The sequence below is a fragment of the Marmota flaviventris genome, chromosome 14 (assembly GCF_047511675.1).
Source record: "Marmota flaviventris isolate mMarFla1 chromosome 14, mMarFla1.hap1, whole genome shotgun sequence".
Classification (NCBI taxonomy): Eukaryota; Metazoa; Chordata; class Mammalia; order Rodentia; family Sciuridae; genus Marmota; species Marmota flaviventris.
Genome location: NC_092511.1, coordinates 62,720,611 through 62,741,201, shown reverse-complemented (window position 1 = coordinate 62,741,201; position 20,591 = coordinate 62,720,611). Strand labels below are relative to the sequence as shown.

At 45.0% G+C, this 20,591-nt stretch overlaps 1 protein-coding gene across 4 annotated transcripts in view; it reads right to left on the bottom strand.

The window, feature by feature from the left end:
• The window catches only part of Hk2 (hexokinase 2), a 59,794-nt gene that overhangs the window by 13,802 nt on the left and 25,401 nt on the right, over positions 1-20,591 (bottom strand). For all 4 annotated transcript variants that reach the window (XM_071601766.1, XM_071601765.1, XM_071601767.1 and 1 more), the window contains 7 exons: positions 11,200-11,348; positions 6,728-6,847; positions 5,783-5,878; positions 4,974-5,073; positions 4,494-4,677; positions 2,134-2,289; positions 390-623 (listed from right to left, as the gene is read on the bottom strand). In XM_071601766.1, coding sequence (XP_071457867.1) covers positions 390-623; positions 2,134-2,289; positions 4,494-4,677; positions 4,974-5,073; positions 5,783-5,878; positions 6,728-6,847; positions 11,200-11,348 — 1,039 coding nt within the window. The remainder of the gene's footprint in view (positions 1-389; positions 624-2,133; positions 2,290-4,493; positions 4,678-4,973; positions 5,074-5,782; positions 5,879-6,727; positions 6,848-11,199; positions 11,349-20,591) is intronic.

Below are 20,591 nucleotides of genomic sequence, written 5' to 3'. Positions count from 1 at the left end.
ATCAAAACATGCAGCGTGGCATCAATTCAATACCCAAATCAGAGGCTGGTAACCCCCAGTGCTGAGGTGGTCCCTGGCAGAATACATAGCACATATAAGAACCACCAAGAATCATAAGAGTAAAGAATGAAACTCTGTCTTATAAAGAAGAGGGTGGCCAAGAAGAGTACCCAGCAGCCAGGGGAGCTCTGAGTCATAAGCAGCCTTCAGAAATCACCTCCACCCACACCAGGAACGACATCCCCCAGTACCCACTTGCTCCATTGGGAACTATAATTCTACAAAGATCCCCAACACCTTGGGATGCAAAACAGAGCTGCCCTATGGAGTCACCAGGTCCCAGGTACTCTGGGACCTCCTTCACTCCCGGGCCCAACCTGCTGACTCACTGAGGGTGTTTCTTGTAGACGGAGCCATCAACCCCAATGGTGGAGCGCAGCCGATCCTCGCCCTTGTTCTCCTTGATACGCCGCAGCACGGCAGCCAGGGTGGCTGCACACAGGTTGGCTGAGCGTGTGGACACAATCTGGCAGATCCGGTGAGTGGCCACACAGTCCTCCTGCAATGGATTCAGACCCAGCCGCACCAGCACCTGGTAGGCCTTCCGGATGCCATCCTTATCGCTGGGAAAGAGAAAGATAGTATGTGGGCACCTGTCTGACCCACTGTGGCCAACAAGAGGAGGGTATGGGCTGGCAAGGAAGCCCAGCAGCTCCAGCAAACCCCATCTATCAGTGAGGGCAGAATCTCTCTTATGGCCTTGCTACCTATTTATGAGCAGGGCTGGAGGGGGGCGGGGGGGGGGGGGGGACAACAAGGAGGGACTACAATGCAACATAGCCACCCTGAGGTTCCTTTCCCAGATATCACTCACACACACACACACACACTCACTTACACACACTCACATACAGTGCTACCCTGGCTCATTTTTCCCCTAGTGAGAAAAACCAGTATTTCTTTTCTGTGCGCTAATATGAAGATAAGACCTGGTTCTTGGACCTTCTGTATTAAGCTAGTGGTTTGCATTTACCGTTTGCTTGCCTTAGGGTAGACAGACAGAATCTCTGCCTCTAAACAGTCACCTCTAAACATGTGAATCCAGCTGTGGTGCCATCTTTTCTCTCTAAAGTAGCCAGAGTTTGTCTGTGCCTGAAGATGGTGGGAAAGGGTAGGTGATTTGACACCATAAGTGCCCTTCTCAGGGGAACCAAATGCCTCACTGGATTGAGTACCGCCATCCCCTTGGGGCATAGCAACTTTAGCCACTGTTCCTTTAAGGGTTCCACTCAGAACAAAGTCCTTCAAATGCTTTCACTGCTCCTTTTGGCCCTAAAATCACCTCCTCTCCCTACCTGGTTCCTCAACTAATAGGACCTCTTCCATTCACACAAAGAAATAGCAAGAATGGAAAACTAGCCCCAGCTATCAGGATACTGTGGGCCATCCTCACTCCCCTCCTGGCTGGGCTATGAGTGGGTGAGTATATCAGTGGGCATCCAAGCACCTATTTTTCTGTTTTGAAGTAGGGTTCTTTTTGAGAACTGCTGATAAGAAAAGAGATGTCAGAAATTCAGGAGAAGAACAAGGAGACAGATGCAAACATGTGTTAAGGTGCCCCCTTTAATGCCTCCAGGATTTAACCCAGTGCAACAGCCCAAGTCCCTGCATGCACAGGCCAACTGTTCCCAGTACCCTGAGTCACTTTGGTAGCATCACCCTCAAAATCCACAGGAGCACAGACAAGTAAGTAGAGTGAATTCACAGGCCCACCATGGGCCACCTTCAAGACCCTCTTGTGGCCAGGTGACACGGCACATGCCTATAATCCCAGCAGCTTGAGAGCCTGAGGCAGGAGGATCATGAGTTCAAAGCCAGCCTGAGCAACTTAGTGAGGCTCTAAGCAACTCAGCGAGACCTTATCTCTAAACAAAATATTTTAAAAAGGGCTAGGGATGTGGCTCAGTGGTTAAGCACCCCCGAGTTCAATCCCCAGTACCCCCCCCCAAAAGACAATCATGTGGACCTCCTGCTCAAAGAGTCAAAAGCCAATGCCCCATCCATGTTCCCCAAATGCCTCTCCCCATAACCAGACACTCGGTGAACAGAGTAGCATTGGGACCAGAAACTTACTCTTCAATATCTGAGACATCTTTGGTTTCGAAGCTGCCTGTGGTAAGCAGTTCTGGGCTGAGCTTCCCCTGGAACAGCAGCTCTTCCTTGGCCATCTTCACCAGGATGAGCCTTACCAGCTCCCCCATGTACATCCCACTGATCATCTTCTCAAACCTGCAGGGAAATACAGACCAAAACAATAACATCCCCACCATCCATGAATGCAAAACTTTCCTAGGGAGGCAAGACACAAATATGTGAGATTCAGCATGCTTTAGAGGTCAGCATGATTAAGGATTAACTTATTCAGGTGTGTGTCGACGTGACAGCTGGGGGGCTGCAGGAACTGTGGGGTTGGGACTGACCCTCAGGCTGGTGGGTCTTGAATAATGGGAAAGAACAGGACTTAAACAGCCAGATGAAACAACCAGGGAGTATAGAACATTCTGGAACAGACTGAATTTTAGGTAATTTAAGTTTTGTGAAGGAGAATGTTTTTTAAAATTTCTTCTCTCAAAAAAAAAAAAAAAAAAAATCTTCTTTGAAATAAAATCTCTTGTAGAGCCCCAATATTTTTTTTCAAGAGGAAAAAAAAATTTCAACCTGATTAAATATAGGGCACAAGCCTCTTACAGGCCATTTGTGGATTCCTGAGAAAATGGTGGGGTGGGGGGACAAGTTGGGGCAGGAAGATAGTGAGGCAAGATTACAAGACTAGGTTGGAACAGATCTCAAAGAGTCTGGGGGTAAACACAATGGAAGTTTCTGAGCAGGCTGGTGATAGAAGAAACACGTTTTAGAAAGGCAGAGATCAGCCCCCAACCTGAGGCAGTTTGGTAATTTAATTTTCCAGCACTAGGTGACACTGTTTTCTTGAGAAGTCTTTCCGGCTACGACTATGTGGCAGAGGAAATTCAATCTCTTTTGGGCAAAGAAGACCCATTGGTCTCTCAGAAAGCCTCTGGGTCTTAGAGAGAGGAGGCTCCTAGGGCTACTGGTACTGTCTAGGACTGGCTTCAGTGACAAGGAGGCCCAGAGCAGGGGTGTGGAGGGGATTTGGACATGACCTACAGACAGACAACTCAGGCCAAGTCAGGAAGCATTGGAGCTAAGGGACAGGTGGCAGCATTTGTTCCGAGCACAAGGCACATTGAAAATGTCAAAGCACCAACATGGGCACCCGCCTTGGGAGTAACCTGGCTTCAACAGTGAGGATTCCACATCTTCACATGTGAAGCTAGCTGTATGGGAGCTGAGGGAAACACCCCCAGGGCAATCGGGTCTCTACAGTGTGATGTCATCGCTCATGATTTTGGGGCTACCTCAGCTGACAATTTGAAAGATGACTTCCTAATTTATTTTTTTTATGGATAAACCAGGAATATGCTGTCAAGACCTGGCTGGCAATTTTGTCTTTTGATACTTCAAAGGGTACAGGGCTCTTTGGAATGACACGGGTGTGTCTCATTAATGGAGGCAGGCATTGAGTGAGTGACTTCTCCGCTCATAAACCTCTGGTCACCCACGGCAGACACAACCGGTATGTTCCTAAGTTCAGGTAAATGGACTCACATTCCAACACGTAAAAAAAGCTTATGACTTAATGAAACCATGCTTTCCCCAGTAAAGCAAAAGGCTGCCCACCACTGACCTGGTTTATAGGGCTAGTTTTTCTTTTCTAAGTAGAGATCTGTGCTTTTAGCCTTCCCAAAACAGTCCGAGCACCAAGAAGACCAGAGAGATGCTGCATTGCTCAAAATGTTTTGTAACTATGTTTAGTGCTTGCAGCAATCCTGTCTCAACATCTTCAGAGACATTTGGCAAATGTGAGAATGAAATAAGGTTGTGTAAGAGTCTAAAGTAACATAAAACCAAGTCTGGCCTGGCTGGAGTGTAGAGCATTCAGGTCACAAAATGCTGGGGCCTTTTATCCGATCCACTTGAAGATCATGGTTGGGCCACAGACCCAGGGTGGAGCCCAAAAAGGCTTCTGAGAAGCCAAGCTTTTCCATAGTCTACAGCTGAGGCAGGAGGCTCTGAGACTCTGTGGGTTGGCAGTGAGCAGCCATCTGACATAACCTGGTCCTTGAGGGGGGAGTAGTGGGTGGGAGCTACTAAGGGGCTTTCAAAAACTAGAATATGACCTTCCAAAGTGAATGTGCTGAAGGATGACTGGGTTTATCACCCGCGCTGGTTTTAGAGCCCTCTCAGCAATTTATATTCCCAAATGTTCCCATAATCGGTGGGTGCCTTGGCAAACTTTGGGGGACAAAGTAAGACTATAGAGATGACCTGAAAACAAATCCCCTGTCCCTGAGCAGCCCCAACCTCAGTTCCCAACACACCCCCCCAACTCCGCCACCCAAAGGCCCACTCACAGTTGCTTCCCAGGATTCAGCGAGCCCATGTCGATCTCTCGGTCAAATTCCGTGCGGATGTCATTGAGCGCGCCATCGTCCCCAAAGGCCCCCCACTCCATGTTGATACACATCCGCCCCTCGTCGCCCTCCACCATGTCGATGTGACGCATTTCCTCCATGTAGCAGGCATTGCTGCCAGTGCCTGACCAAAGCAAGGGACTGCTCAAGCACCTCCCTACACGTCCCTCCCCTGCCCCCATCTTCCTCTCACGCTACTGTCCAAGGCTGCTCAGTATTAGGATCCCTCCCTGCAGACTCCTGGGCTCACCCAATATGTGGCCCAGAACTCTATTACCCCCAGCTCCACAAGCCTTGGCTTGGCCCTCCAAAGCAACTACATCATTATCTTCAAATATAACCCAGTCTACAGATGGCTCCCTTCTTTTCAGCCCACACCCCCAATTGCACATCTGGCTCTCACACCCAGAGCTCACTCACCCACAATGAGACCAATCTCACAGTTCTGGTCATCATAACCACAAGTCATCATGGTCCCAACCGTGTCATTCACCACAGCCACAATGTCAATATCAAAGTCCTGTAGGGATGAAATGGAGGTTTCTGACCTTCACCATCACAGACGGGATGGATACAGGATGTGAAGATGGAAAAAGAGCAGCAAGACGCACAGCTCAAGTGCAACGGGCTTACTAACCCAACTCAGAGCCAAGGAAGGTTCAAGCTGGAAAGCTAGATCCACACCCAAGTGAACATCAGGCAACTCACTCCCACCCTGCTTGTTCTCATTGTGGAGAACCATTTTCCTGACATCAGCCCTGTGGTCTAGTTTGTAGCCATTACTGCACTAAGGAAAGTCAATCTTGTGTGCTTCTTCTGCTTCTCTTTCTTCTCCCTCTCACCTCCCCTCTTCTTCCTTCTCTCTCCCTCCCTCTTTCTTTCTCTCTCTCTCTCTCCCTCCCACTCCTATGACAGAACTTTATCTTGTCCACTCTCTGTCCCATTCTACCATCATGTCACCATCATGCCAACTTCCTTACTTGAAATGATATGAAGTCTTCTTCAGGACCAAAGGGTTTTTCTTGCACCAAGGCTAAGATTACTTTCCACCATGCTAATCTCAAAACCCCAAAGGCATCTGATCATATATAAAATTACTGGGTAATAGCAGAGAAGAAGAAAACCTCCTCTTAAGCTCTACAAAAGCTTCTCAGGCTGAGTTTGAGGACAGACTTCAGAGTGAATCCCAAAGGGCCTGCACACCCGAGGTCCCACCACTCCACACTCACCCCTCTCCGCTGGATGGCCTTCCGGATCAGAGCCACCACGTCTCTGCCTTCCACACCACTGGACTTGAAGCCCTTGGTCCATGAGACCAGGAAACTCTACAAAACAACCAAGGAATGAATATTGATTTTCTACAATTAAAACACACGCCACAGCAGAATACAACAGACACTAGTATGGCAATATGTAAATCAATGGATGTGTAACTGATGTGATTCTGCAATCTGTATACGGGGTAAAAATGGGAGTTCATAACCCACTTGAATCAAAGTGTGAAATATGATATATCAAGAACTATGTAATGTTTTGAACAACCAACAATAAAAATTAAAAAAAATTAAAAATAAAAAAAAAATAAAACACATGCCACGCTTTGCCAAGCATCATTAGTAGAACTCTCTGATGCCAGGCTAAAGTCATGATTGACTTTGTAGACTGTCTCCTGACTAGCGGAGGAAAAAGAAACTCAGGCTCCTCCCAGGTTCAGGAAAGGAGATCAAATGAGTGATTCCTTCATGATTTACCGCCTCTAAGAAATAGAAGGAGCAAGCTATAGACTTGCCAAAATAAGACACCTATATCCTTGAATCATTAACTCCCCAGGCATCCTTCTTCCAAGACCCTTCATCAAAACACTCAGGATCAAAAGAGTTCCTAGCTTCTCATTCCTGTCACCCTGGGTGGGATTGGGACACTGTGCAATATGTGTGAAAGGGAGAGTAACAAAGAGCACCCACCTCCCTGATACTTTTTCACCCCCCCCAACACCTCCACACACGCACAGTCACCCAGAGGCCAGAACTCTCAATACTGAATCCTTAGCTATAAAATCCTGCAGTGCTACTGCAGGATACCACACCAGCAGATGGCCACCAGGGAGTTCTTCCCAGTCCTCCCAGCCCCAGGAGCAAAGTAATGCAGCAAGTCTTCTGAAGAACCCATCTTACCTCATCTAGCTTAGTCTGGTGGCAGGGGAATGAGAAGGTAAAGCCCAATGGGAGCTTCTTGTCTTTGATTTGGAGCTTATCCATGAAGTTGGCCAGGCATTCAGCAATGTGGTCAAACAGCTAAGGACACATGATACAAGAAGATGAGCAGGCAGAATGGCACAGAAATTAAGACTTTAGGCTCACAAAGGAATTAGTGAAATTTGTACCAGATCCTTTTCCTACCCTCTGAGCCTTCATTTGCTTTTCATTGAAGAAATGGGAATGGTAACTGGACTGCCCACAAACAGTTCCCCAAATGATTAAATGAGTCAATTCATATAAGGGCTTAATACTAGTTAGTACTCATTAAAAGCTGTCCTCCACTTAGACCATTTATCTAAACATCTGTCAAAATAACCCTGAGAGGAAGGGGGAAATCGTGGCCAAAGTTATCAGAAAGTCCACGCATGCCCTACAAATAGGACATCCTTTGGTGGCCCTGGCAGACCCCCGGACACAGATGCCTAGCCAATTATCTCACCAGAAAGGAAAGTTTACCTCACCACCACGTAGTACTTCAGCATCCCTGTTTCTTGTGACTGGGGGAGTGGTGGAACATTCTGTGTTGGCATTCTATGAACCAACTTAGCAAAAATGAGTAACTTTTTTCTATTTTTTCCTCTATTCTAGAAAACTAATCGCCTGGGGGCAATCCAAAGAAGTTATCTTTGTTTTCTACTTTCAAAAACGGAAGACTCAGTTCTCTCTGAAGAGCAACAAAGAATAGGGTTTTGTGGATGGGCACTCTCACAACTGTGATCATGCTGAGCAGAACCCACAGCTCCTCAGCCCTGGAGAAAGCTGCATTCACAGTGAGCCAGGTTTTCAATCAGCCCCAAGGAAGCCCCCTGACTTCCTTCTTGGCCACTCAGCACCCTCAAAGAGAAGTTGGTGACCCTCTACATGCTGAGAGGATGAGGCCAGAGGTTTGGGGAACAAAATATAAGGAGCTGCCAAAGAGGCTAACACATTCCAAGTGCAAGATTAACCAGGTGGCAAAAATGAAAAGCTAAGTGGGGGAGGAGGGAGTGGAAAAGAACAACTATCTTTTCCTTTCCAGAAAGAAGTAAAGATTCTACTAAAAATTTTCAAAGAATAGTCCTGGGCCAGCAGCAGCACCACCACTACCACCATCACCTGGAAACCTGTTAAAAATGCAAAATCCAGTCGCCCTCCTCCCAAGACATACCATAGCAGAAACTCTGAGAGGCCCAGCAATCTACTAATAAGCCCTCATCCTGATGCTGTGGTTTAAACCACAGAAAATTATTTGCATTTACTTAGAAACTGAAAGGTCGAGGGAAGATTCACAGTCCTGACTGGCTCCCCATGCTTGGGGTATGGTCAGCAGAAGGCAGCTAGAAGGCAGAGCCAGCCCAACCTGGGAGGGGCCAGTTCTAACTGGGCTCCCTAGGTGGATTCTGTCCCTTAGTCTGATCCCCATGAAGTCAACCACAGCTGATACTGAACCTGTCTACCTCTAAACCAAAACATTCTCAAGGACAAGTGCTAAGCTAGGACTGGGGTCTTTCACCAAAGGGGAGCACCAGTGCACAAGTGCCAACTTCCTCTAACAGAGGTCAAGTGTTTTAATATGCAAATAGGGTTTCTAGAGATATCTATCTCGAGGCAGTTCTGCTCTTCTATTGGGGAAGCTGATAAGAAAGAAAATATGGGATGTATTAAACAAATTCCCAGCACCTTCTTCCTGACACACTAGTCAATGATCTTTAGTACAAACAGTTTTATTCCCCCAAAAAGGAAGTTGCAGCAGCTGTTCAAAGAGACAAAGCAATCTTTAGAGATGAAGAGTCTTTAAAAGGAGAAGTAGAAAGTCACCTTCCCCTCACCAGCCCTGACCACGGCTCCCTCCCTAGCTGGGAAGGCAGAGGAGAAAGGCAGTGAAGATGCTTTAACTACTGCCCTGCCCAGAAAGTAACCACTGGCCATCTGGGGCTATTTCAATTCATTAGAAAATAATAAAAATAAAAATTCAGCTCTCCAATCACAGTAGCCCCACTTCCCAAGTGCTCAATGCCTCAAGAGGCTGACAGCTACAGAATCATACAGGCCAAATAGAGAGCAGTTCTACCCCTGCAAAAAGTTCCCTTGGCCAGTGCTGGGTTCAAAGAAGTTTGTTTGTTTGTTTGGTACTGGGGACTGAACTCAGGGGCACTGGACCACTGAGCCACATCCCCAGCTCAATTTTGTATTTTATTTAGAGACAGGGTCCTACTGAGTTGCTGAGGCTGACTTTGAGCTCACAATCCTCCTGACTCAGCCTCCCACCCTCTTTTAAAGTGGGGAAGAGGAGACCATCTGCTTCCTTGAACTGGAAGCCTAACCTTTTTTCTGTTAGTTGAGGAATCTACAGATAAGATGCTGAGAGAAAGAGCTAACACCTTCCTGCTATAAAAAGGCTCAAAGGGCATCACTGTGTGGAGTTTGAAAGTTTTCCTTTTCTTTATTGGTCTAAGGATCCACTCACTCCCCTTCCCACAAGATATACCTTAAATATTGTAAGTGGCTGCTATTCAGGTTTATGACCTACTGCTTTAAAATGGAAGTGATGTGGCAGAAAACACAACTTCCTTTTTGGGGGGATAAAACTGTTTGCACTAAAGATCATTTTGACTAGTGTATCTGGAAGAAGGTACTGGGAATTTGTTTAAAACATCCCATATTTTCTTTCTTATCAACTTCCCCAATAGAAGAGCAGAATTGCCTCTAGAATCTTACACAGGGACCCACTCTGCCCAGGTTCAGAGTTCCTCAAGAAACCTCTGCAAGTTTGGAGTTTGGTAAATTGGTCTTAGTTTTAACTAAATTTGCATTTAAAAAATCCATTTATTTTCCTTTACTTAAAATACTCATACATAATACCCAAAAAGGGGTGTAGGGGAAAAAAAAAAGCAGCACCATTAATTTATAACAATAAAATAACCCCTTAGATTTATTTTCAGTCTTTTTTCCAAATACTTTCTGTCATTTTAGATATATAATATTAATTCTCTTGCTTAGGGTAAAATCAACACCCATATTTTCTCCTAGTTTTATTTCTGTTCCATTTTTATATAGTTTTTTGTTTTTTCATTGATTCCAAACCTTCCTAACAACCCAACAGTTCTTCATTTCCATGTAGGTCTCATACTCTTTGGTTTTTGTTTATTAATTTGGACTAAAACATTTTGCCTATGTATATACATGAAGAACACAAACTAGATGGTTTAAGAGATTTCCAGGTAAGCTTGTCAAGGAAAATTTCACTTAGATCATAAATGTTTGAAATGAATTCTCTTTCTGGATTGGCAGAGATACTCCACTTTGTCTGCTGGAGTCCCACACCCTTGCCAGGCCCTGGGAGGGACTCTACAAGGACTATGAGTTCCTTATGCCCCTCATGTGTTGAAGGGTTAGCAATAGGCTACCAAGATGTGTCAGATGACATAAAAATCCACCTAACACATCTTCAGCGAACTGCAAGCACAGCCAAACTTCAGGTGCTATTTTTGGTTTTGTCTTATTTATTTGATTCTCAAATATCTGTAATCTGAGGGATGAAGCTCAGAATGGGTGAGGGAGGCAATGGGAAGAAAAGATGATCACATCCCCCATGATGGCCACAGCAGAGTACAAAGAAGCAATTGGAAGTACAGAAAAATAGTTAAGAGTGCCAGTTTATGGGCCAGGTTGTGTGAAATACTTAAAATGCATCCTCCTCTCCTCTAACCCCACCACAGTTTCTATACTCTCATCCCTCTCTTCAGATGAATTCACTGATGCTCTGTCAGGTGCCATCATCACTTGCCCCAAATCCCTCAGCCAGATTGCCTGAACACAGGGGCCCAACCTCCTCAACCCAACAGCATGGCACAGGTACAGGGGGAGCCAGCGGAAGAGACTCACCCCTCTGTGTCTCCCTGACTTTATGCTGGAGCCATGTGACACCCTCCACAGAGATAAAATGCCCACAATCCCAGGGACCCGGGCTCCTTCTCTAACCTCAGCATTCAAGCAAGGAAAATAGGTTTACCCTCAAGGCCACTCCCAAAGTCAAAAAAAGGATCTAAAAAATACCTTCCTCACTTGCTCTGCTCATAATCAGGAATTCCTTTCCCAGGAGTGGCCTGGTTTGGTAGAAGAACAGGGAATAAAATTCTGAGGGCTGTCACCTCTCCCAAGCCTTAGGCCAAAGATGTGACAATGCTGAAGAGCATTCTACTCCATTTCTCTTCCATGCATTCCTTTTATTATTGAGCACCCGCTGCATATAAAATGTGGCAGGAAGAGCCAGGCTCTGGCCGACAGGGATCCCTACAGCTGTGCTAGTACCCATTCATGATAGTGTCTCCAATCTGAGAGCAGTGGGAGAAGGTGCAGAAAGGACATCTCAAGGAAGGCATTTGTAGACCCTGAGAGAGAGGCCATACCTGAGTGCCACTGCCTCGCATGATGTCCTCAGGGATGGCGTAGATCTGGTTCTCCATCTCAACCTTCTGGAGCCCATTGTCCGTTACTCTCACACGGAGTACACGGAAGTTGGTCCCTCCAAGATCCAGAGCCAGGAACTCTCCGTGTTCTAAACACAAAGAAGGGGACACTGTCAGTTTGGGGAAGACAAAGTGAAACTGCCTCACAGATACCAATCAAAACTTCAAATCACAGATACCAATCAAAACTTCAAACCCCGAGTCCCTTCATGGACACTGGCCATCTATAGGTGACTGCATGGCCAAGGGATTTTACTTCTTTTCTACACACAGTTAGATTTGATCTTCTTAATGTTAAGCACTTTTATAATTTCCTTTTACAATTCACATTAGCAATGAGGCATTTTCACATCCAACAATAGGGTGCTCAACCCCTCAAGACTGACTCTCCTAAGGGATTTCTGCAAGTCCTCATGGAGCATATGGACCCCAGCAAACCCTGTGCCAGGCATCCAGGCCTCAGTTTTGTTTCTATATCCTCAGAATATCCAGCAGATCTGAACCCTGGACCTGGGCCAAATTGTGACCACGGTACAAAACTGCCTAAAAATGTTTGCACGCCACGATGGCGATCTCTTACAACAGAATGAAAGAGTCACATGATGGAGGAGAATGGAACAACTGTCTATGAACTCAGTGGCCTAGCAAATAAGCCAACCAGGTGCCTCTAGAGGATCTCGGGCTTATTAGAGTGTGAGAGGATGCTGACCCTAGAGTGTGAAAGACATGAGTTAGGCCACCCAGCTGCTCCACTCAACCCCCAGAACTGTGAAGGACTCAGAAAGGAGACAGTAGGTCTCTAAAACTTCCCACAGACACAAATCGGTCAAATCTTCACGTGAACCAGAAAGGCAGAGTTCCTTCCCGCCAGGAAACAAGCAGTGCAGACAGGAAACATCCAGATTCTGGATAATAATACAGCCACCACAGGGAAGTGGCCCATTGTATGGCACAGAATGAAAATGCTGAAGAGGCGCAGAGCCCAGAGCCAGGGCTGGGAGAGGAGGAGGGCTCACATGCACCCGGCCTCCTCAACCCATAATGGCTCCCAGAGTCTTCTGCTGCCCTACCACACAGCATGGCTTCTGGAAGGATACAGGGTAATTTCCTGGGAAATTCACTAATTGACATATTTGTCAACACTTAGCCTCTTTCCCCAGTGGAAGCCAGCCACTGAAATAAGGTGCAATGGAGGAGGGTTGGGTAGTATTCTTGCTAGATGAAATGAAGGGCTCATTCTGTGCCCAGATCCCCTGAGCACCTTCAGCACTTTGGCCCTGAGAAAGGCTAAATCTTGCCAACTCCCTGACAACACCACCACAGTCCCTGAGTGCAAAAGGGACATTGGGAGCAGACAAGATGCCCTAGAGATTCCTCAGGATTCACCTGCACACAACCAGCTGTCAGGAGGTATGACACTGGTAGACAGGCTCTTCTGCCCATGTTACCTACATGAGAATCCTGGTGCAATAGCTTTTCATCCAAGACTGGTTTCTGAGCCTCAGCTGCCTCATCTCTAAAATGGGAACAGCATACTTAATGGGATTGTTGTGAAGGGAAAAAATAGATGTTATGCCCCCAGCACTGTGCCAAGAACTTGAGGAATGCTCACTAGGTCCCAGATATGTCCTACCCAGGCTCTCAGAAAACACTGCCCCACACGTACGCTAGAGAGTCTCCGAGGCCCACGATGGCAGGGGAGACTGTAGACATCTGTCCAAGTCACTGGAAGCAGCTCCAGTGACTTCAGCATTCCTCCTGAGGACTAATTTTCCATTCCCTGCTGGCATCTGGAGGCAGCCTCATCACACACTACAGCTGCCAACTCACTAAAGCAACCACCCGTCTGGGGTGGCTCTGCCCCCTTCATGGCCATGGGCGACTTTTCCAGACACTCCGGTTCTGAGCCTCCCCTGGTAGTGGGACCTCAGCCAGATTCTAGGAAACGCTATGTGGTGGTTGTCATGAGGGATGAAAAGGAAAATCAAAGATGAACTGCCTCATCAGCACTCTGAGGCCCAGGGCACACACGATCCGCTGAATCAGTGACCACGGGGGACGAGGCAGCCAGGGCTGGCCCTGGTTGGTTATCATCCAAGGCCAGCCCAGCTGGATTCACTGCAGGGGCACAGCTCCATCAGGAATGTGGTTTTGCCGTATTTTCTGGTGGGCTAAAGGGAAACCACAGATAATAAAGTACTGTCAAAAATTCTGTTCTAAGAAGGAAATGTCATCCCTTGCTTTCCTCCCAACAGGCTCATCTAGAGCAGACATCTTTCCTCATCCTTCCACATTTCTACTCCTCGTGACCCCTCAACAAACACCATGATCCAAACTATCACAGCCAAGGACTACTTCTGAGTCCGGAATCTGAGCCAGCACAATGACTCCATAAATTCTAAGGTGGTCTCTTCAGGACAGTAGACAGACCCTTCTTCTAGTGCCCATATCCCCACCATGCATGACAGTCCCCCATGGTTCAGTGCTGGACCATAGAGACAGCAGACAGACCTTGTGAATTCTAGCTCAGCTGGCGTGTTGCCCTTGTGGCATGGGCACACAGTGTCCCATGTTATGTAGCAATTAATCTTTGCCAATCTGCTAAGTCAAAGTGATATCTGATTTCTTTAAACTTGGTTTCTTTTATTGGTATAAAGTTAACATTTTGAAAGGTTGAATGGAGTTTCTTTTTCTGTGAATTATCTATTCATGACTTGTTTTTGTTTTTTTAAGATAGTCATGATTATATTTAGACTCTTAAAAAAACTCTTTGTATAGTAAAGAAAACAGCTTTGATGATTATATATTTGCAATTATTTTTCCTAGTTGGATGTTTATCTTTTAATTTGATGCATGCTACTTTCACCCATGCAGAAAGATTTGATTTTTTATATTGTCAAAATATTCATAGTTTGAATATTTTTAGTGTCCTATCTCTAAAAATTCTGAAGAATAAAGATTGTATTCAGTTACCTCCCTTTCTAGATCTCTCCAATTCCTCTTAAACATGGTCACAACTGTTCTAATGTAAGGAGGCAAGGGATCATCAAAGGTTTGTTTAACAGAGCACTGAGCCACACACCCGCCAGCCTTTTTTTTTTTTTTTTTTTTTTTTAAAAAAAGGGTCTCTCTAAGTTGCTTAGGACCTTGCTAAGTAGCTGAAACTGGCCATGAACTTGCAAGCCTCCTGCCTCAGTTTCCCAAGAGACTGGGATTACGGACATGTGCCACAGCGCCCAGCTAAAATTCTTCTATTATGATCTTTTTGAAAAATAAAATCCAGGACCTTATCTTCATTTCTCTTATCCCTAGCACAGAGTTCAGACTTATTCCCATTTAGATGGTTATGCTAAAAAGAAAAAGAAAAGACAGAGGCAGGTGATAGGGAGATTTAGTAGACTGATGGCCCAACGGTGGATGTCTTTAACAGGAGAGAAACTGAAGTAAGCAATGTGCTCTTTCTTTATAAACATCTCACTTATCTTCAACAACCCAGTTAGGCACCCTAATCCCAAGTTGCAAAGGAGAAAACCAGGCTCAGGTCAAGCCATTCCAACCAAGATTCAAATCCAGGACTAGCAAAGGTTTCTGCTGCAATGAGCAAGGAAGCTGCTCATAGGAAAGCTGTAAATCTTCAAATAGGGAATTTTTCACTAACTACAGCAATTTATAAGACCTTGAGGTGACAGCAGGGTCCAAGCTGGCCTGGGTGACAAAGGAAATGATGTTGTGTCTCAGAAGCTGAATTACTTGGTTAAGGTCATTTGGGGGTAAATGAGAGCTAGGATTGGAAACCAAGTCCATCTGACTCTAAAGTCTGTGCTTTTCCCTTGCTACCACACCCTCATCTTTCATGGTTTCTGGAAGGTATAAAGTAGCAAGGAAGAAAGCAGACACCCTAAGCTTTTATCAGTAACCACAGCCCATATCCCTGGGTTTATTAGATGGCTATATCCTCCCAGACTGGACCTCCCATATTGAGTGGAGGATGGGGCAAGTGAGGTGGCAGGTACATAGCCATTAGCAAGGGGTGACACACCCTTCTCTACAGTGGAACTCAGAACCTACTGATGCAGGCTTTTTTTTTTTTTTTTTCTTTTTGGTAGCCACAAATTGATGCTCTCTCCCATACAATTATATCAAACCATTGTTCCCACCTTGTAGGTCACTTTCCAAGTTCTCTCTGCTGAAGGACTCCCCACTCTGGCAAGAGAAGGGGCACCAAAAGAGGGGTGGGAAGGAAGACACCCAAAGAAATGACACTGGTCTCTAGCTAAGAGGAACTGGAGATAGGAGTGTTTGATGGTGCCACCCTCCATCAAATTGCCCAACGGTGAGAGTTGAAGAGGTGCCCTCTGGCAGGGTTTGTTTGATGACTCATTTCTCATCCTGGACTACAGGCAGCCCACTTTCAGTTCCACTCTTATCAGACACATAAGGTCAGCAAGATAAAGGGGTTTTAATTTCTCCTGGGAACTCACCTGTCTCAGGGGAACCTTGAGGACTGAAATGACATTTGATTAACCACCTGACCATGATGGTCAATGTAACCTTAGTTGATGTGACATAACTAATTCATTTGGTGCCACCACTCCAGCATTGTTAATATTGTGTACTAACAGGTATCTGGTCCCGGCAATGACTGAGTTATATTTTTTCCAACAGGGTCTATTTTCAATCGTTAGGTACTTGCCACTCATTAAAATAGATCACCACCTGTTCCTTTCAGGCACTCAGAGCAGAGTGCCAGTCAGTGCTCTAAGCTCTTGCAAACAGTTTTGGTTTTGTTTTGTATTTTTAAGCAGCAGTGCCCTTTCATCTGAGGCAACTGTGTTAACAAATGGTAGTGCCCTGGTTGATTGAGGCTGGAGCAGAGTCCAGCCCCTCACTCCCCAGCCTCAGGTAATTAAAGATACTTCAGACTGCAGGAGTCTCTTTCTTTCCTTTTATTCTTTTTCCTCATTTTATATATTTATTCTAATTTATTATACATGACAGCAGAATACATTTCAATTCATAGTAAACATATGGAGCACAATTTTTCATTTCTCTGGTTTTTCACAAAGTAGAACCACACCATTTGTGTCTTCATACATGTACCCAATGATGATCAACTCATTCCACCATCTTTCCTACCCCTACGCCCCTCTCCCTCCCCCTCTCTCCCCTTAGCCCTATCCAAAGTTCCTCCATTTCTCCCATGCTCCCTCCACGCCCATTATGGATCAACATCAAGAAAAAATATTATCAAGAGAAAACATTCAGCCTTTGTTTTTTGGGATTGGCTTACTTCACTTAGCATGATATTCTCCAATTCCATCATTTACCTACAAATGCCATGATTTGATTCCCAGGAGTCCCTTTCACCTAGTGTTCCCAGAGTGCTAGGCATCCATAAAGATGGCAAGGTCTGCCCTTAGTGAAGGTTAAGGGAGGTTAATTAAGATACAGCTCACAGCCAGGTACAGTGGCACACGCATATAATTCCAACGACTGGAGAGGCTAAATAGGAGGATCCCAAGTTTGAGGCCAGCCTCAGCAACATAGTGAGGCCCTAAGCAACCCAGTGAGATGCTGTCTCGAAACAAAAATAAAAAATAAAAAAAGGCTAGGGATGTGGCTCAGTGGTAAATTGTTTCTAGGTTAAATTCCCAGTACCCGCCCTCCCTAAAAAGATACAGCTCACAACAACAACAAAAAAAATTAACTAACAAATAAATATAAAAAAGATACAGCTAACCTCCTATACCCTCACTTCCAATTTTTATTTCTTCTCAGTGCTTCTATCTTTTACGTAGGGCTCTATCCTGTAAGATTTCATTTTGTTAAGTTTGAGACTGGGGTCCACAATCGAAAAATTGGGGAAAAAAAATTTCATTTCAAAAAATGTTTGAAAAAAAATCACTATTTTAATTGACAAAAAGTGAATTTGTAATTGAACCATATCACAAAGTACTTTCCATTCTTGCCATTAGTTGTTTCGTCAATGATCATGGGAGACAGTTACTAAAGACTTCTTAGCTGTCTGGTACTACATTAACCCCAGGCCCAGACTCAACAGGGAGAGAGGGAACAAGTATCGAAGGAAGGATTATTTCTGCTGTGACAAGGAAGGTTTCTTGGGAGGCAACACAAGATGGCCAGGATTTAGTGAATATAAAGTTGCTAGACAGAGAAAAGGGGACATGTAGATGCAGTGGCTATGTGTGGAAGTCCATGGCATGCCCACATATCCAGAAGGCAGGACAGTGGATTGGTTTAACTATACAAAATGGCTCTGATTTGTGGCTTCCAGAAGATGGTATTTCCAAAGTGTGTCCTTATGACACAAGGTTTATATAACATGGCTACAAGCATGCAGCTAATGCCATTGCCAATAACTTGGTTCTTCAGCAGGTCAGATTTGCATTTTCACTGGAGTTGGGGATGGTAAGGTAAGGGAGGCTGGCTAGGAGGCTGCCATGACAGTCCAGCTAAGTAGCAACAAAGGCCTGGGTCCCAGGCCATGCAGATGGTCATCTGTCCCATTTGCCAGGATGGAAGGATTTCCTATGACATGGACTTTCAGTGGTGAAACTGGGGGAGTCCCAAGCACACCAGAATGGTTGTACTGCACCAGATCCAACCATACTCTTCCAGCTCTTCCTCTTCACCCAATGCCTAAGCATGCAGCCTTCAACTTTGAGGCAGATCAAAGACACACATCCAGTTCTCTAGTTCCCGAAGTAGCCCCATATTAATTCAATGCCTCCAAAGGAACCTGCCCCTTCCTGCCCTGCATTAGCATTTTCAGTGGTCCTAGGTGAATGCACTGAACATCCTGGATCACCTTCCATGGGAAGGCTTTGGTTTGAGGAGACCTTGTTCTTCCCCTGCTCACACACAGCGTGGATTGCTCTAAGAATGTAAGGGCATGGGTTCCAACTGCATGGAGAACTAATAAGGTAAATCTCCAAGTCCTGGGGAGGCAATCCAGCAAGACACAGGTTTTGAGGTGCAATTTCCCATGTACTTGGAACCACCACAGTCACTACAAAATCTGGCAGCCTTTTCTTAAGCTCCAGGATCCTGTTACTCTGTTACAATGCAAAGCCCACCTCTGCTCAACAGCTCAGCAATAAAGTGACCCCATTATCATTAAAGTTATTGTATCCTTGTGCTTAACAGTCAGTAAATGCTGGTGTCTGGTACAATCAATTAAGATGGAAACAGGATCTTCTACGCCTTTGGGTTTAGAAACCATTTTAAGCAACAAGATACTTTTTTTTCCCAAATAAAATCAGCATTCTTAAAAAAAAAAAAAAAAACAGAGCTGCTCCAAATGAAGTCCAACTGAAGGGAGGGAGTTGAAGCATACAAAAAGCACATGGTTAGTAGGTTCAGAAAGCAGAGTCTGTTGCTTTTTCACACTGGAATGTTTCTTACTTTCAAAATATGGGCCAGCCACAGAGAGGTGTTCCATTAGCCCCACAGAGGTGAAATCATCCTTCAAAGGATTAAAACATGATTATGTTTCAATATTGTGCATGCTTTGAGCATGTTAACTTTTTTAGGTAGGAAGATCTAGGTTTGAATCCTGTTTTAACATGTACAGTATTAGCCACATGACTTCAGGTAATTTATTAGAAATCTGATACTCAGATTGCATCAGCTGTTAAAACAAAGGTGGGCAGGATAATATAACCTCCTCTTTAACCAACACCCCAGGACACAGGGACACGGATATCATATATGCACACTCATACAAACACCATCAAAATTCAACACAGTCAAGGCACAATGTGTGACGCAAGTAAATGCCATCTACTATAGGGAGGCTATCGGGGCAATCTTTGATTTATATTATCGGTACTACATAAATCCATTTATTAACTTGCTTGTGTGCTAGCTGTTGATTTAGGCCTTTACTGCATGGCTGTTGATATAATGTGCAGCAACCAAGATAAGGGCTTCTTTCAGGGTTTCACTGGCTTCCATGCAACCGATCACCAGCCCAGTCTCCCTTTATCATATCATGTGCTTTGCATTATATGGCCTAGTATCACTCTCTAATTGTCTCATCTGGGTAAGCTTTATCTCCCCAAAGACAGTTTCCACTCTTCAAAGGCAGGGCACAAGGCAACTTGGCACACCACTGCCTCACAGAAGGCCAAGTCTCACAGAGGTCTTTCTTAATCAAACTGATCAGCTAGACCTGACTTTCCAAAAGAAGAAAAATGCATTGTGCTAGCCACATGGGCAACACATACACATAAAATGTGCCACTAGAGTTGTGCTTAAGGACCCAGGCACTGGCATCCAGCTGGCTGAACTAAAATCCCAACCCTGCCACCTGCTTGTTTTATGACTTTGGGCAAGTTGGCTGCTCTTTCTAAATCTAGTTTCTTTTTCTACAGAATGAAGTTCAGAGGACCTACCAAGAATTCACGCGTGCTGCCAGGCACAGTGGCACACGCCTGTAAATCCCAGCGGCTAGGGAAGCTAAGGCAGGAGGATCCAGGGTTCAAAGTAAAAGGAAGGTGATACTCAGTGAGACCTTATCTAGTAAAATACCAAAAGGGGCTGGGGATGTGGCTCAGTGGTCGAGTATCCCTGAGTTCAATCCATGGTACCAAAAAAAGAAAATAGAATTCATGCATGCTTAGCACAATTTCTGGCATTTTAATACATCTACAATTTTTATCATCATTACCACCACCAATACCACCATTACCTACTCTCTAGGGAGTTAAGCCTGTGTAAGGTGGAGATACACTCACCTGTGAACGTAAATCACAGTTCAGGGGAGGGCAGAAATGTTGATGGATCAATTTGAAACTGACTTGCCCTCGATCTACCTGATAAGGCAGTTATATCTTAACACACTAGCCAAGACAAAGAGGCAAGAAACACAGAACAAAGATACTGTATTTCAAAATTAGAATGTGACTGGAAAGTTTATAGCTTTTCAATGGATTGTACTTAATTTTTGTTTTTATTTGTTTTGTTTGGGGATTGAACCCAGGGGCATTTTACTACTAAGCTATATTCCCAGTCTTTTTTTTTTTTTTTTTTAGACAGGGTCTCATCAAGTTGCTGAGGCTGGCCTCAAATATACAATTCTTCTGCCTCAGCCTACCAAGTTGCTGCACTTACAGGTGTGTGTCTGTACTTTAAGATTACAAAGTCAATCCATTGATGATTTATTTTAAAAGATAATCTGATTTGTCCCAGAACCTGAACCTGAACTTTTGTTCAGCAACATGAGCCAACAGAAACTACAAATCTTCTGGCCAGGGGGTACCTACCTCACTCCAAATTCTAACTCTGTCACTAACTGGTCACAGGTGACC